This window comes from Saimiri boliviensis, chromosome 11 (assembly GCF_048565385.1).
Source record: "Saimiri boliviensis isolate mSaiBol1 chromosome 11, mSaiBol1.pri, whole genome shotgun sequence".
Lineage (NCBI taxonomy): Eukaryota > Metazoa > Chordata > Mammalia > Primates > Cebidae > Saimiri > Saimiri boliviensis.
In genome coordinates, this window is record NC_133459.1 from 14,827,908 (window position 1) to 14,841,708 (window position 13,801).

General features: G+C 52.4%; 1 protein-coding gene across 9 annotated transcripts in view; it reads right to left on the reverse strand.

Annotated features, from left to right (window-relative positions):
- Positions 1 to 13,801, reverse strand: part of ZBTB17 (zinc finger and BTB domain containing 17) — a 36,072-nt gene that overhangs the window by 3,957 nt on the left and 18,314 nt on the right. For 5 of the 9 annotated variants that reach the window (XM_074380122.1, XM_074380123.1, XM_074380125.1 and 2 more), the window contains 3 exons: positions 2,381 to 2,587; positions 1,012 to 1,203; positions 254 to 391 (listed from right to left, as the gene is read on the reverse strand). In XM_074380122.1, the coding sequence (XP_074236223.1) occupies positions 254 to 391; positions 1,012 to 1,203; positions 2,381 to 2,587 (537 nt within the window). Of the gene's footprint in view, positions 1 to 253; positions 392 to 1,011; positions 1,204 to 2,380; positions 2,588 to 4,957; positions 5,033 to 13,801 lie in introns of those variants that run through there. The other 4 variants (XM_010345557.3, XM_074380121.1, XM_074380124.1 and 1 more) reach the window with 3 other exon arrangements.

Sequence of the window (13,801 nt, forward strand, 5' to 3'; positions counted from 1 at the left end):
TCCTGGACCACTGCCCTGGTGGTGGCTGTGCGTGGCCCAGGAGGGGAGGCCCCAGCATACCCCTGGCTCAGGCTACTCGTGTCTGCTCTGGCTGGAAGAGACCCCTGGAACACACAACAGGTCATTCTGGGTAACACAAGCTCAAGAGGTGCAGGTGTCCATGCCACCTGTCCCAAGGCAGCCCTCACTATCCTGTGCCCAGGCCGCTGGGAGGTGACAAGGCAGCTGGCTGGGTTCTCAGCATCTGACTCACCGCTGGCCGCACTCTGGGCCTGGCCGCCGCGCTCCTCCTTGAGGTCCCTGCTGGGGCCTGTGGATGCGCTTCGTCCTGCCTGCTCCAGCCTGCTCAGTGTGCTGGTGGCCGCCTTCTCTTTGGCTCTCTTGTCCCCTCCTGGAGATGGAACAGGGCAGACCTGCCGTTTCCCACCATCTGGCGGTGTGAGGTGGCCCAGAACTTGGCTAGGTCTTCCTCGTCCTCCCTAGGATACCTCTAAGTAGTGGTTTGCTATTTTCATTCACCCAATTATTCACAGGGCACCCACTCCATACCAGGCTGCTGGCTGGGCACCAGGAACACAACAGTGATGGTTCATGCTTGTGTGGGACACACAGACTGGTTGAGAAGGCTGACCTCACATGTGCACTAAGGGAGCTGATCAGAGGTCAGCACTTGGAAAGGGAGGAATGTGGCTTCTGGAAGTCGCCAGCAAGGTACCTGGCCCACACGGGGCGTCTGAGGGCTTTATCTCAGCAGCTAAGGGGAGCAGAAGGAGGGGCTAGGAGCAAACTCTGCCCATTTGCAAAGGCACCAAACCAGGCACAGCTCCCGGGTGCTCTGCAGGGGAAAGGCAGGCAGAGAGGCCACCCTCAGACCTGAGGCTAACCCTTGCCAGCACCCCAACCAAGTCAGGGCCAGATGAGGAAACTGAGACCCAGAAAGTCAGAGGCAGAGCCCACATCAAAAGCCAGGGCCTCTGGCCATCTGCTTGGGAGCGGGTGCCAATCACCTACCTTCTGTGGTCAAGGGCTCTGCGTTTCCCCTAGGGCTGGTGGCCGGCTCGGCGAGTGACTTGAGGGCATGGCAGGCCGTGACGATGTCCTGCATCTGGAGGAAGGTGGCCACGGCCAGCACATCATCCACGTTCTCAGGGCTCAGGCTCAGCTTGGCTGTGTACATAAACTCCAGCACTTGCCCCAGGCCTGCTGAGGACAGGACAGCTGTCACAGACCCACCTCAAGACCCAGCACTGGTAGCCTGCCTGCCACTTCACTCAGCAGCAGGAGGCAGGGATTTAGGAGCAGCAGACTGGCAAGCCTGCACTGCCCCATCTCCTGTGTAGGGAGGAGGCAGGTAACCCGGGGATCTCAGCACTGCCAACAGCCCTTGAAAAGAAGTGCTCACTGCGGTTCTGAATGTCTGCCCTGCATGGATAACAGGAGGTGTGAATGCCTGCCCTGCATGGAGGAGGATGAGCTGTGAATGCCATCCACGCATAGAGAAAAGGAGATGTGAATATGAACCCTGCACGGGGGACGGGGGTATAAACGCCCACCCGGCACGGAGGACGGGGGGTATAAACGCCCACCCGGCACGGAGGACGGGGGTATAAACGCCCACCCGGCACGGAGGATGGCGGTATAAACGCCCACCCTGCACGGAGGACAGAGTGAGAATGCCTGCCTTCAACGAGGACAGGTTTGAAGGCCCACCCCGCATTGAGGACAGATGGTTTGAACGTCTACCCTATACACCCTCTACCTGGCTACTGGGCTTCACCATCGAAGTGAAGGACACTCTGACCTGACTTTCATCAGGGCTCTGCTACCAAATCTGTCTGACTGACCTCCAGGTCAGTCATTGACCTCTTTGGGTCTCAGTTTCCACATCCATAAATTGGGAGAATAATACCTTCTCTGGGCATGTCATGCCATTCTGGGTTGGGAGACCGAATCCAGGACCAGCTACTCCTGCAGTCCCAAGGTGTTGCTGCCACTGCTCGCAGCCCCCAGGCCTTCCCCATCACCTCTCCCCACACTTCTAGTTGGCACTGAGGTCGATGCTTCAGGACTGACTCAGCCAGGGAACAGAGCCCGCCTGTTCTCTGCCCCTCCCAATGAGATTTTCCTGTGTTCACTGCGGCCTAGAGCTCATCATGAGCCCTTCCTGCCAGTTCTCCCCTTACTGCTTCACCCCCACTCAAAACAGACCCCCAAAAGGTGGGAGGAACTTAGTACTGACATGCTCATGGCCTGAAGCCTGTGCAGGAGGCCTGGTGCACCCCACAGCCTACAGGCGCTACCCCTGGAGGGCCTGGCATGGCACAGGGCCAGCCACAGCTTCTGGCCCTCAGCAAGCTCAGCTGCAGCCCTGACGGGGTACCTGCCGCGTTACTGATGTCCAGGTGCACCACGTCCTTCTGGTCCACGAAGAGCATCTTGAAGTACTCGCTGCAGGCTGCCAGCACTGCTTTATGGGCCTTAAAGTGAACACCATCCACCACAAAGGTGCAGTCACAGAGAAGCCCCAGCTGCCGCTGCTGGTTCAGCTGTTCCAAGACGTGCTGGCTGTGCTGGGGAAAGTCCATGGCTGCAGAAAGTCAGAGGGCCCTGGGGTTAGCAAGGAGAAAGGGTGCCAGCCACACTCAAGAGTCACCCCTGAACTCCCAGGCAAGCACCATGGAGAAGACAGATTTAAAACGAGTGAGGGCATTTCTGCCCCAAAAGGCCAGATCCTTCCAGACACCCCTGCTGCAAGCCAAACTCAACCACCTGGTGGCTCCCGCATGCCTGGGTCTACTGGCCAGGAAAAGTGCCCCAAACCAAAATGCATCGGGCACCAACACGAGGCAGCCACCTCTGTATCCAGCCTGGTAATGACACTAAAAAGCCAAAAAAGTGAATAAACATAAAACACTGATTACTGCCATGATTTCAAAAATGAAAAGACATGGTCACTAACATTTGTTACAAAAAGAATGCATGACAATGTTAGAATAGGGGACAGATGTTTCCATTGGACAGGCTGGTCTTTAATAAAACTTTTCTATCTTGTTCTTATTTTTTGCATTCTCTCATGGACAGGTAAAGACATGATGCTGTTTCATCACCCAGTGTTACAGAGCTTGGCCCCGCTCAGGCTCTGCAGTTGCCCTCATCCCCTGCCGAAGCCCAGATCTCCCTCTCTTTCTGATTCATGGGCTTGGGGAACTGCCTAGAGTTGCGGAGTCTTCTGACTTCAGAAACCTGTGTCCTGGTGGCCGTCCCAGGAGAAACAACAAACTCTGATCCTGACCCCAAGAGCGGCTGAGCTGGCCACAACTTCTCTGTCAAGGGCCTCACTTCATGCCTGGAAATCCCACAAGTGAAAATGTTCAGAAAAATTCCGTGGCCCGGTGCCCAGCAGTCTTGAACTGCACAAGCCGTGACTAAGTATTTAAAACAGCTCTCACTCCCGCCCCCACACCACCCAGAGTCAGCATCAAGATCAGCAATTGTCTAGGGAAAATAAGCAGGCCCTCTTTTCTAGAAAGAACCCATTTCAGAATGTTTGAGGAGAAAAATCAATACCCACTGTCTGGGATCACATCAGACAGATTCAACTGGGCACAGCTGTCAAGCCTTGGCCCAGCCTCTGCTAAGGGGCGGTGGGTCTCTGCCTACTCCTCCTCTTCTCTGAGGCCCGAGTCTGCACAGGGCTGCCCCTGCTGCTTCTGGGAAGGTGAGAAGGACACCGGGGCTCTCTGCCCTCACTTTCAGCAGCTCTGCCCTAGCTCCAGCGCTCCCCTGTGACATCAGCCTCTTGGGGGTGAATCACTGCTGCAGCTCTGAAGCCGCTGTGACCATGTATGGCTGTCAGGCTGTGAGGAGCCGCAGAGGAAGCCACGCCCCTCCTGCCAGCACAGGTCCGCCAGCCTCGAAGGGCGCGAAGGCCCCCCACCACGTAATGTCTGGGAAACTTTTCACAAATGGAGGTAATGTTATCTGCTGAGCCAGGGGAAGTGATCCAGCAAACAAGCGGGGAGAGTGGCGGTGGCAACAAGCATGAGCACAGCGCTGCAGCCTCCGAGCCACACGTTCGGCGTTGCTGCTGCCACCAGAGACCCAGAAACAGCCGCTCCTTCCCCCCACACTGGCCAGCTTCAGCTCTCAGTGGCATTCCTAAATGGCTGTGGCTAGAGCCCTAAGCGTAAGCACTGGAGAGCCAGGGCCAGCCCGGAAGTCAGGAGGTAAGGCCTTGGGGCAGCTGGCCCCACACCAAAGCCAGGGGGCTGGCAGCTGCACACGGCCACGTGGAGCAAAGCCTAGAGGCCTTTCTCTCCCGTTCTCAGTCCCTGGAAGCAGCAGGGTCCCATTTGTGAACTGAAGGAATGCAAGGGAGAATCGTGGCTGCGCTGCTCCTATGTGCTGGATGTGGGGAGGCACCAGTGTCTGGCCTGTGGGTCAAGACCGGAGGGCAAGGTGCAGAAGGAACCAAGGCAGGGCCCTCAGCTGTCTTCTGGCTGTGGAAAAGGTCTCGTGAACAGACAGCTGTGTGGGTGGCAAGCCCTGGGCTCAATCACTAGTCACCCCCCTACAGCCCCAGCAGCCCTAAGTGCAGAAGAGGGGAACACCAGGGCCTACACAGGGCAAAACGTTTAACTGGAACTTGCAAGTGAGGCTCAACCCTTTTCTCTTGGCTGTATGCAGACTTCTTTACCTTCCCCAGGAGCCAACCTGACACCTGAGCTGGGAAGGAGGGGTCTCCCAGGTGCTAAAACAACCTGGGGAGCAGCAGCTGAACCCCCAGAGGTACAGAGAACCCTCTAGCAGGAAAACCATCTGACCTGCTGGGAAGATACATGAGAAAACTCCTAGCCAAGTGAAGGGACAGGATCAATCCGTCTTGTCTGGGGCCCAAGGCTGGGATGAACCTCCCTGTGGCCATGTGCCCTCGGGCTTCCCACAAGCACAGCCTCACCCAGCCATACAGCTGTCCTGGGCCCGGATGGATGGATGGATGGATGAGCCACGTAGATTAGATAAGGCACATTCCCTAGAGAATAAAATAGTAAAGGCCCTGAGGACAGGGTGGGTGGTAGCCCAGCACCCCTCATGCCACCACCTGCCAAGAGAGCAGCTGTGTGCCCATGAGTAATGTTCTCCACCTCACACCAACCACACTCTTCACATGCAAGATGCCCGCCCAGCAGTGGGCTCCTCCCACACATGGGTGTTAGCAGGAGAAACAGGCGTCTATAACCCTCTGAGGCAGCTCCAACAGAAATGTACCAAGTGGGAAGAAAATAGGAGAGCCGATCATAAGAGGGAGGGAGGAAGAAGTAAAGATGGGCAGAGTAAGGGAAAGAAAGAAGGGAGGAAGGGAGGGAGGGGCCCTGTTCCCACAGAGAGATCAGCAGCAGCTGAAATGCACACTCCAGTACAATCTGGGACTGGCCTCCCAGGGGTGCATGAGCAGCCTGAGGGGTGCAGGAGCGGGGATACCAAGTGCTAAATGGTGTTACCTGCAGAACTGTGTCATTGTGGACTTTATAACTGAAGCCTCACCCTCATGAGGCAAGTGGGGCTCAGGGTCCCCCAGGCAGCCGGGAAGCTCGAACAGCCCCTCTCCCAAGGCCCGTGGTAAGGCTCTGGGTCCTTCCCTCAGAGGGGCTGAGCTGGAACTAGGCACTCCTGTACCTCCAACCCACGCAAACTGCTCTGGAGGGATCACCAGCCCGTGTCCTAGTTCCTCCCTTATCTGCTCCTCAGTGACAGGAACCCAGCAGGATGGCCATGCTTGGATGGACACAGGAGGAGCTGGGAGCGAAGGGGTGGGCAGCTCCCAGGAGCACCCCTGAGTGCGTGCTAGGAGGTGCCGTCTGGGGAGACGTTACCCACGGTCATCAGATCCACAGCCAGCCTGCTCCCCTGCGCCCCCAGGTGAGCAGGCACAGAGGGTGAAGCAATACTGCTCCCACCAGGCAGCCTGTCCCCACCCACCCTTGGAACGCGGTACGCATTGCTCAAGCACGAGTGTCAGGGTCTGTGGTCTTTACTTCATCTTGCGTCATGGGCGATAAATACAGGCACTAGTTCAAGCGACTTCTAAGGAAGACCCAAACACCTTAGACCCACAGAAAATGCCAACAGGCAAGACCACAGAGCCCAGCAGCCCAAAGTCCTCATTTTAGATGCAGACTAACCCTATCTCCCCCTTACAAAGTACTGGCTGCCATTGGGCAACTTTCCTCTGACACCTCCAGTCACTCAGTTTTTCTCCCTGACCTCAGGTGTCAGAGCTGGGATGCTGTCCAGATGACCAAAGGCTTGGCTGGACACACGGCCCTTGCCTCCCTCACAAGGAATTCACTGCAGAACAAAAGAGTGAAGCACCGGGGCCACGTGCAGCATGAGTCCAGACAGGCAGGCCAGTGCGGCGAAACGGACACAGGCAACGCAGGGCCCCTCTCAGGATGGCCGACAACACCTCTCCCGCCAGGGCCCACCACACCTCCCATGGAGAGACGCTGTCTCTCCCTCCCGGTGGAATCTGGAGGACCCAGTGAGGACTCTGACCATCAGGATGCAGGGGCTGTACCCGTTTCAGACCCAAACCTAAAGAAGCCTGGAAGATTCTGCTCTGGCTCCTGGAAACTCAGCTGCCGAGCTGGAGGAAAGCCCGGCCTCCCGAGTGAGTAGGAAACGCATGGAGGGGCTCTGGGGACAGGGCACACTTTCCTGCACCTCCCAGCCCACGTGCACTGCCCGCACGGCCTCACACAATGCCTGGGGAGCAAGTGACTCCCTGTCCACCCACAAAACTGTAAGAAATACTGACCCACTGATGACTTAAACCACTGGGTTTGGGGGTGGTTTGCTGTGCAGCAAGAGATAACTGAGACAGACGGTAAAACTATAAAGCAAAGGAAGTGATTAAGTCAAAGGTTCAGGATGATGGTTCTCTCTAGATGGGGAAGGGCGAGCAGGGGACTTCTGAGATCTTGGAAGAGTTCTCTTTCTTTACTTAGAGTCTCCTGGATTTACTACTTAAACTCAATGTGTATATTTCATATACATTTAAATGAAAACATATTTCAATTAAAAAAATATTATTTTTTTTCGTAGAGGCAAGATTCTACCCTGTTGCCCGGGCTGGTCTCAAACTCCTGGGCTTGAGTGATCTGCCTGCCTCAGCCTCCTAACATGCCGGATTATAGGCATGAGCCACTGCACCCAGCCATTTTTCAAAAATGTTAATAAAAAAAAGTGAGGTTCAGTTGCCAGACTTGATCCAGTCACGGCAGAGAGTGCAGGCCAAAGTTGGGTTGCTTCCAACCGCTATCCCCCACCATGCTCGCCACGGCTGCCCTGAGGCCCAGCATGGCAGCGAGGGTCAGAGGAGCTAAGAGGGCAGCCAAGGATCGCCAAGGCTCCCACAGGTGGGATTCGGAAGAGCTGGCCCCAGAAAACACCACCCACTGCATCTGCCTTGCAGTTCCAAAGCACCACAGACTGCTGAGTACGAGTTTCTGTTTGCGGTGTGAAATCTACTCTGCTGCCAAGCTCTATACTGCTGCCTCCACGACGCAGGGATTCCAGTGGCAGCTGAGCCCCATGGAAGCAGCAGAACCTCCAGGGACAGGTCCAGCAGGACCTAGGGCCGAGTTCCACCACCCACCTGCAGGCGATCTCCAGCAAAGCTTCTCCAATGGCCAACAGGGCTAATGGTGTGATTTCCTTTGTGAGGGGATTAAATTAAGTAACATCTGTCAAGGCCCGGTACAGCGCCCGGCATATCATGAGCACGCAGCAAACTCCTGTCACCAGGAAGCAGACATGCAGACGACAGTTTTGCTTTTGTAGGCCAAAGACTTTATCAGATGGCTTCTATAAACCCCTTTACGCTGGGCACATTGGGTACCTTTGAAAACTATGTGGTGACTTGACCTTGTTAAGAGGTTGTAATCATAACCCATCACTGCTTTTAAATGCAATATGGAAAAATCCCGGAGCACAATTAGCATGAAAAGAGGGAGGGAATGATGGGAGAGGCACTGAGTGGAGAGAGATCCAGAGTGATGGTCTCTGCTGGGAGGCACTTTACACTGAACTTCTGTTAAACCCCAAGGGTGCTCCCAGGTGAAGGCTGGAGTGTATGCCCAGAGCGCTAAATAGCCCCACAGAGTACAGCTCCATCTCAGAGTCAAATGGGCACCTGCCAAACATGAAATATGACCCGGCTTATTAGCACGAGCTAAACTACCAGCAGGGTTTCCAAACTGCCGCAAAGGGAAGCCATTAAGCCAGGAAACAACTAGCCTACCATAGAGAAACACTGATCTTCACAAACAACAGTCCTGGCTCCCAGAACAAGCTGCGCCCAGCTCTGAGCCTTGACATGAGACCTCTCACATCCAGGTGCTTGAGGAACCTAATGGCAGGTGAGAAGGATCACCATTGGCTTCCAGTTGCTCAGCATTCTCGATTTTCTAGAAATACAGGTGGCTCGACATAAACTTCCAAAGGAGGCCGGGCGTGGTGGCTCACGCCTGTAATCCCAGCACTTTGGGAGGCCGAGGCAGGTGGATCACGAGGTCAAGATCGAGACCATCCTGGTCAACATGGTGAAACCCCGTCTCTACTAAAAATACAAAAAATTAGCTGGGCATGGTGGCGCGTGCCTGTAATCCCAGCTACTCAGGAGGCTGAGGCAGGAGAATTGCCTGAACCCAGGAGGCGGAGGTTGCGGTGAGCCGAGATCGTGCCGTTGCACTCAAGCCTGGGTAACAAGAGTGAAACTCCGTCTCAAAAAAAAAAAAAAGGAGCCAGGCATGGTGGCTCACGTCTGTGAGCGTTTTAGGGAGCCAAGGCAGGAGGACTGCGGAAGGTTTGAGATCAGCCTGGGCAACATGGTGAAACCCCGTCAGTACAAAAAAAAAATTTTTTTTAATTACCTGAGTATGGTGGCACAACCTGTGGTTCCAGCTACTTGGGAGGCTGAGACAGGAGGATAGATTAAGCCCAGGAGGTCGAGGCTGCAGTGAGCTATGACTGCACCACTGCACTCCAGCCCCGGCCGTGGAGTGAGACCCTGTCTCAAAAACAAACAAATAAAAAACCTGTGTCCAAGCATGGTGGCTCATGCCTATAATCCCAGGACTTTGGGAGACCGAGGTTGTTGACTCACTTGAGGTCAGGAGTTCGAGATCAGCCTGACCAACCATGGCAAAATTCCATTTCTACTAATAATACAAAATTAAGCTGAGCTCGGTGGTTCACGCCTGTAATCCCAGCACTTTGGGAGGCAAAGGTGGGCGGACCAGGAGTCAGGAGTTTGAGACCAGCCTGACCAACATGGTGAAACCCGTCTCTACTAAAAATACAAAAATTAACCTGGCATGGTGACATGTGCCTGTAATCCCAGCTACTCGGGAAGCTGAGGCAGGAAAATCACTTGAACCCAGGAGGCAGAGGCTGCAGTGAGCCGAGATCACGCCACTGCATTCCAGCCTAGGAAACAGAGTGAGACTCTATCTCAAAAAAATTTTTTTAAATAAAAACTAAAAATACAAAATTACCTAGTGTGGTGGTGCACGCCTTTAGTCCCAGCTACTGGGGAGGCTGAGGCAGGAGAATCACTTGAACCCTGGAGGCAGAGGTCACAATGAGTCGAGATTGCACCACTGCACTCCAGCCTGGGTGACAGAGTGGACTCTGTCCCCAAAAACAAACAAACCAAACTTCCAAGGAAATGGAAGTTCACATCAGGCCAGCCTTGTGAGCATGAAACCTACCTGCCCAACCCCATCAACCAGCCCAGTTTGACAACCCATTTTTCTGAATACAAGAGACGGCAGAGAAGCAAAGATGAACAAAAGCAACCCTGCTGCCACTTTCCTCCTCACCCAGCAAACACTCTTCTTAAGACTGGATTTCTCAAACTTTTAAAATCACTTTTTCCTTTAGATAAGCATACAAATCTCGGCCCCTCCCAACAACCTGACTCTGGTATTTCCCCTGGAAAATGCCCGTTCCGAGCTTAAGAACCACTGCTATCTTCTACACAGTCCCACCAGCCAGGGTTCAGCAGTATTTTCTGAAGTTTGTATTATTAAAAAAAACAGACTTCTTTAAGTCTTAAAAATGTCTAAATATAAATGAAATTTCGACTTTGCTTTTCAAACTATACAACTACTACTATCTTTCAGATTTAGGCCAGGCACAATGGCTCACACCTGTAATCCTAGCACTTTGGGGGGCTGAGACTGAAGGATCACTTGAGGCCAGAAACTTGAGATCAGCCTGGGCAACACAGTGAGACCTCATCTCTACAAAATAAAAATTAAAATATTAGCTGGGTTGAGCTATGACTGCACCACCGCACTCCAGGCTATGTGACAGAGAGAGACCCTATCAACATCATCATCAACAACATAAGTTTAGCCACACGTTTGAAGGACAGACACCCCACTGCCTGATCACTGATGGACCCCACTGCTCCAGGATTGTGCATGAAAGGGAAGGCTGGCTGGCCAATTACAACTGAGATGTCTGCTTGCAGAGATGATAATTAAAGCCACAAGGTAGAACAAGATATCCATGGGAGCGGGTATTGGATGAACAAGAGAAGAAACCAATGGACTCAGAATCCCAGCTCCAAATTTAACAGGGTGACCTCAGGCAAGCATCTCTGAATTTTCAATCGCTCACCTGTAAAATAGGAAAACCACCACCAACATAAGGGTTCAATGAGACAAGGAGACAGGAAGTACTGCCCAAATATTGGCAAAAGTGGAATTAGATATTACTTCTCTAACACAGCTCTGTGACTGATACACAGTTAAAAGGGAAATGATGAACTAATTACAACAAAAACAAACCAGGTGATCCCAAGTGAAATCCCCATACCAGGGAGGCACAGGGCTCCTGTGAACAGGATGGCAGCTGGTCAAAGCCCTGGGAGGGCAGCTGGCAAAAGCTAAAGGAGCCACAGCCTGCTCTAACGACAAAAAAGCACCTAGGTATTGCTTCTCTATCGTCAGGCCTCTATTATGTCACTTACGGCAGAAAGCCTGGGAGCTCAAGTTCAATAGAAGGGGCTTTGGGGGTCTAATCTCCATAGCTGGTGGGCTGAGGGGATGGTGGAGGTTACTTCAAAGTCAACTGCAGAGCACTGTCTAGTTCAGGGGGCCCTTGGATAAGGCTGGGTCTGAGCTCTGGCCCCTCGACTGGGTGATGAGTGGGTGCTGCTAAGTGCCAACTTGGGAGGATGTAACCATACCTAGACAGATAAAGGCAAGAAAGACATCCAGGCAGGGACAGCAGAAGCAGTGACGGCTGGAGGGCCAGGTGGAGAAGTGGATCATGCCCCAGCATACGAGAGGAAGGAGGAGACAAAGTGATGAGAAACGCAGCTGGAGGGCCAGACACTCAGGCTGGGACTACCACACCAGGATTCAGTGACAACCTTGGCAGTCAGGAGCCACAATGGGACTTGAAAGCAGAAGATTAAGTTCCACTGGACTGGACCCTTGGGATGGGAAAACTGGGACGATGTCACCTCCAGGCGGCCCTAAAAGGGTTTAGTTAGTGCCAAGAATTCAAAACACACTTACATTATTCTTTCTGGACAGCCTGTACAAGTGGCCCTCCCACTAAATACTATTAAATCCTCTAAAAGTTTTAAGCAGCTCTTCTTGGAGTAGCTCAAAGTCTCTTAAAATTTATTATCTGGCCCTTCCCAGTGGAAGGTAGTCCACGACATTTGTCCAAAACCATAAACCCAGGCTAAGAATTTATATATCTTATTTTATTTTATTTGAGATGGAGTCTTGCCTTGTTGCCCAGGCTGGAATGCAGTGGCGCCATCCTGGCTCACTGCAACCTCCGCCTCCTGGGTTCAAGCGATTATCCTGCCTCAGACTCCCGAGCAGCTGGGATTAAAGGTGTGCCACCACGCCCAGCTAATTTTTGTATTTTTAGTAGAGACGGGGTTTCACCATGTTGGCCAGAATGGTCTCGATCTCTTGATCTCTTGATCCACCTGCCGTGGCCTCCCAAAGTGCTGGGATTACAGGCGTGAGCCACCATGCTTGGCCCATCTTATTTTTAAAAGACAACATCCACATCTCTGGAGGGTATACAGGAAACTGGTAATGAGAAGCCCCTCAGGGGAGCAGGGGAAGTGGGGAAGGAGCTGAACTTTTCACTGTATTTCCTTTTTGTATTGTTTCCTCACTTGTAAACACTATCTATTAAAAAATTAAAACTAAGAAAGCTAAAAAAGAATGGAGAGAAAAAGACGAGGGAAGGAAGAGGGAGGAGAGGGAGGGAGGGAGGGAAGGAAAAGGGAGGAGAGGGAGGGAGGGAAGGAAGAAAGAGGAAGAAGGAGGGAGGGAAGGAAGGAGAAGGACAGATGGAGGGAGGGAGGGAGGGAGGGAAGAAGGAAAAAGACAGAGGGAGAAGGAGGGAGGGAAGGAAGGAGAAGGACAGATGGAGGGAGGGAGGGAGGGAGGGAGGGAAGGGAGGGAGGAAGGAAAAAGACAGAGGGAGAAGGAGGGAGGGAAGGAAGGAGAAGGACAGATGGAGGGAGGGAGGGAGGGAGGGAAGGGAGGGAGGAAGGAAAAAGACAGAGGGAGAAGGAGGGAGGGAGGGAAGAAGAAGGAAGGAAGGAAGCCAGGTGCATGGTCCCAGCTAACTGGGAGGCTGAGGTGGGAGGATTGCTTGAGCCCAGGAGTTTGAGGCTGCAGAGAGCTATGATCACACCACTGCACTCCAGTGTGGGCAACAGAGCAAAACTGTATCAAAAAATAAACATGTAAAAGACAAGGAAAGAAAAGAAAACAATGCCCACAAAGCCAGAGACCTAAGCCCTTTATTTCCATCTACCATAAAATCTTAAGATATTTTCTATAAGACCTGGTGACTGAAACTTCTCAAAGGAAAACATTTCTCATAAGGGAAATGGAAACTTGCGGTAATGTGCGCAGAGAATCAATGTATCACTCAGGAAAACAATATGAGCAGAAATTCCTTGAGGGGACGCCCCTAGTGCAGCAGCTGGTACCCTCGTGTTCAAACAGAGGGAGCCACCGACAGTGTGACAAAACCCAAGTCCTTCCCCTTGGGAGATACATATACACAATCCACAACAACCGTGGGGAGCTTGCCACGTCCAAGACCCAGTTCAAACACTCCGAACTTGGAATCCAGCCAAGGCTAGTTAAGTGCCTCAGGCAGGAGTATTCGAATCTCGTACCTCAATTTCCCTTCTGTAAAACGGAGATGATGATGAAAGTTTCTTCATAAAGCTGCTGCTGGCCATCATCATTCTGTCATTACATAGAAACTCACGCCAGCAAGGTTGATAAATTATAGAAAATAGTTGGCTTGAACTTGTTTTTAATTTTTTAATAAAGAAAAAAATTACAGAAAAAAGAGAGCCCAATGCTGTCATCCCTGTCCTGTCTCCTAGAAATGGATGTAAAAATTTCATCAGTAATCCAGGCACCCATTAAGTTTCAACCTGAAAAAAGACCAGGAAAAGGCCCACACACTGCAATACTTCCTCGACAGGAATCAGAATAAAAGGCAGAAATGCTTAATACTTGATGGTAACCGCCACCTTCTTTCTACAATGGGCACAAGGACGCCAGGAGCAAAGAGGCTTTCATCAAGGACGAAGAACATGATAATCACAAAGGAAGGCTTAGATGGCCCATGATACTCTTTGAAGATCAAGAATTCAAGCCAAAAGAATAAAGCAGGTTAAGTATGAACTGGAAATGGATGTAGCTCAGGCTCTGCAAATGTGACTGACTTT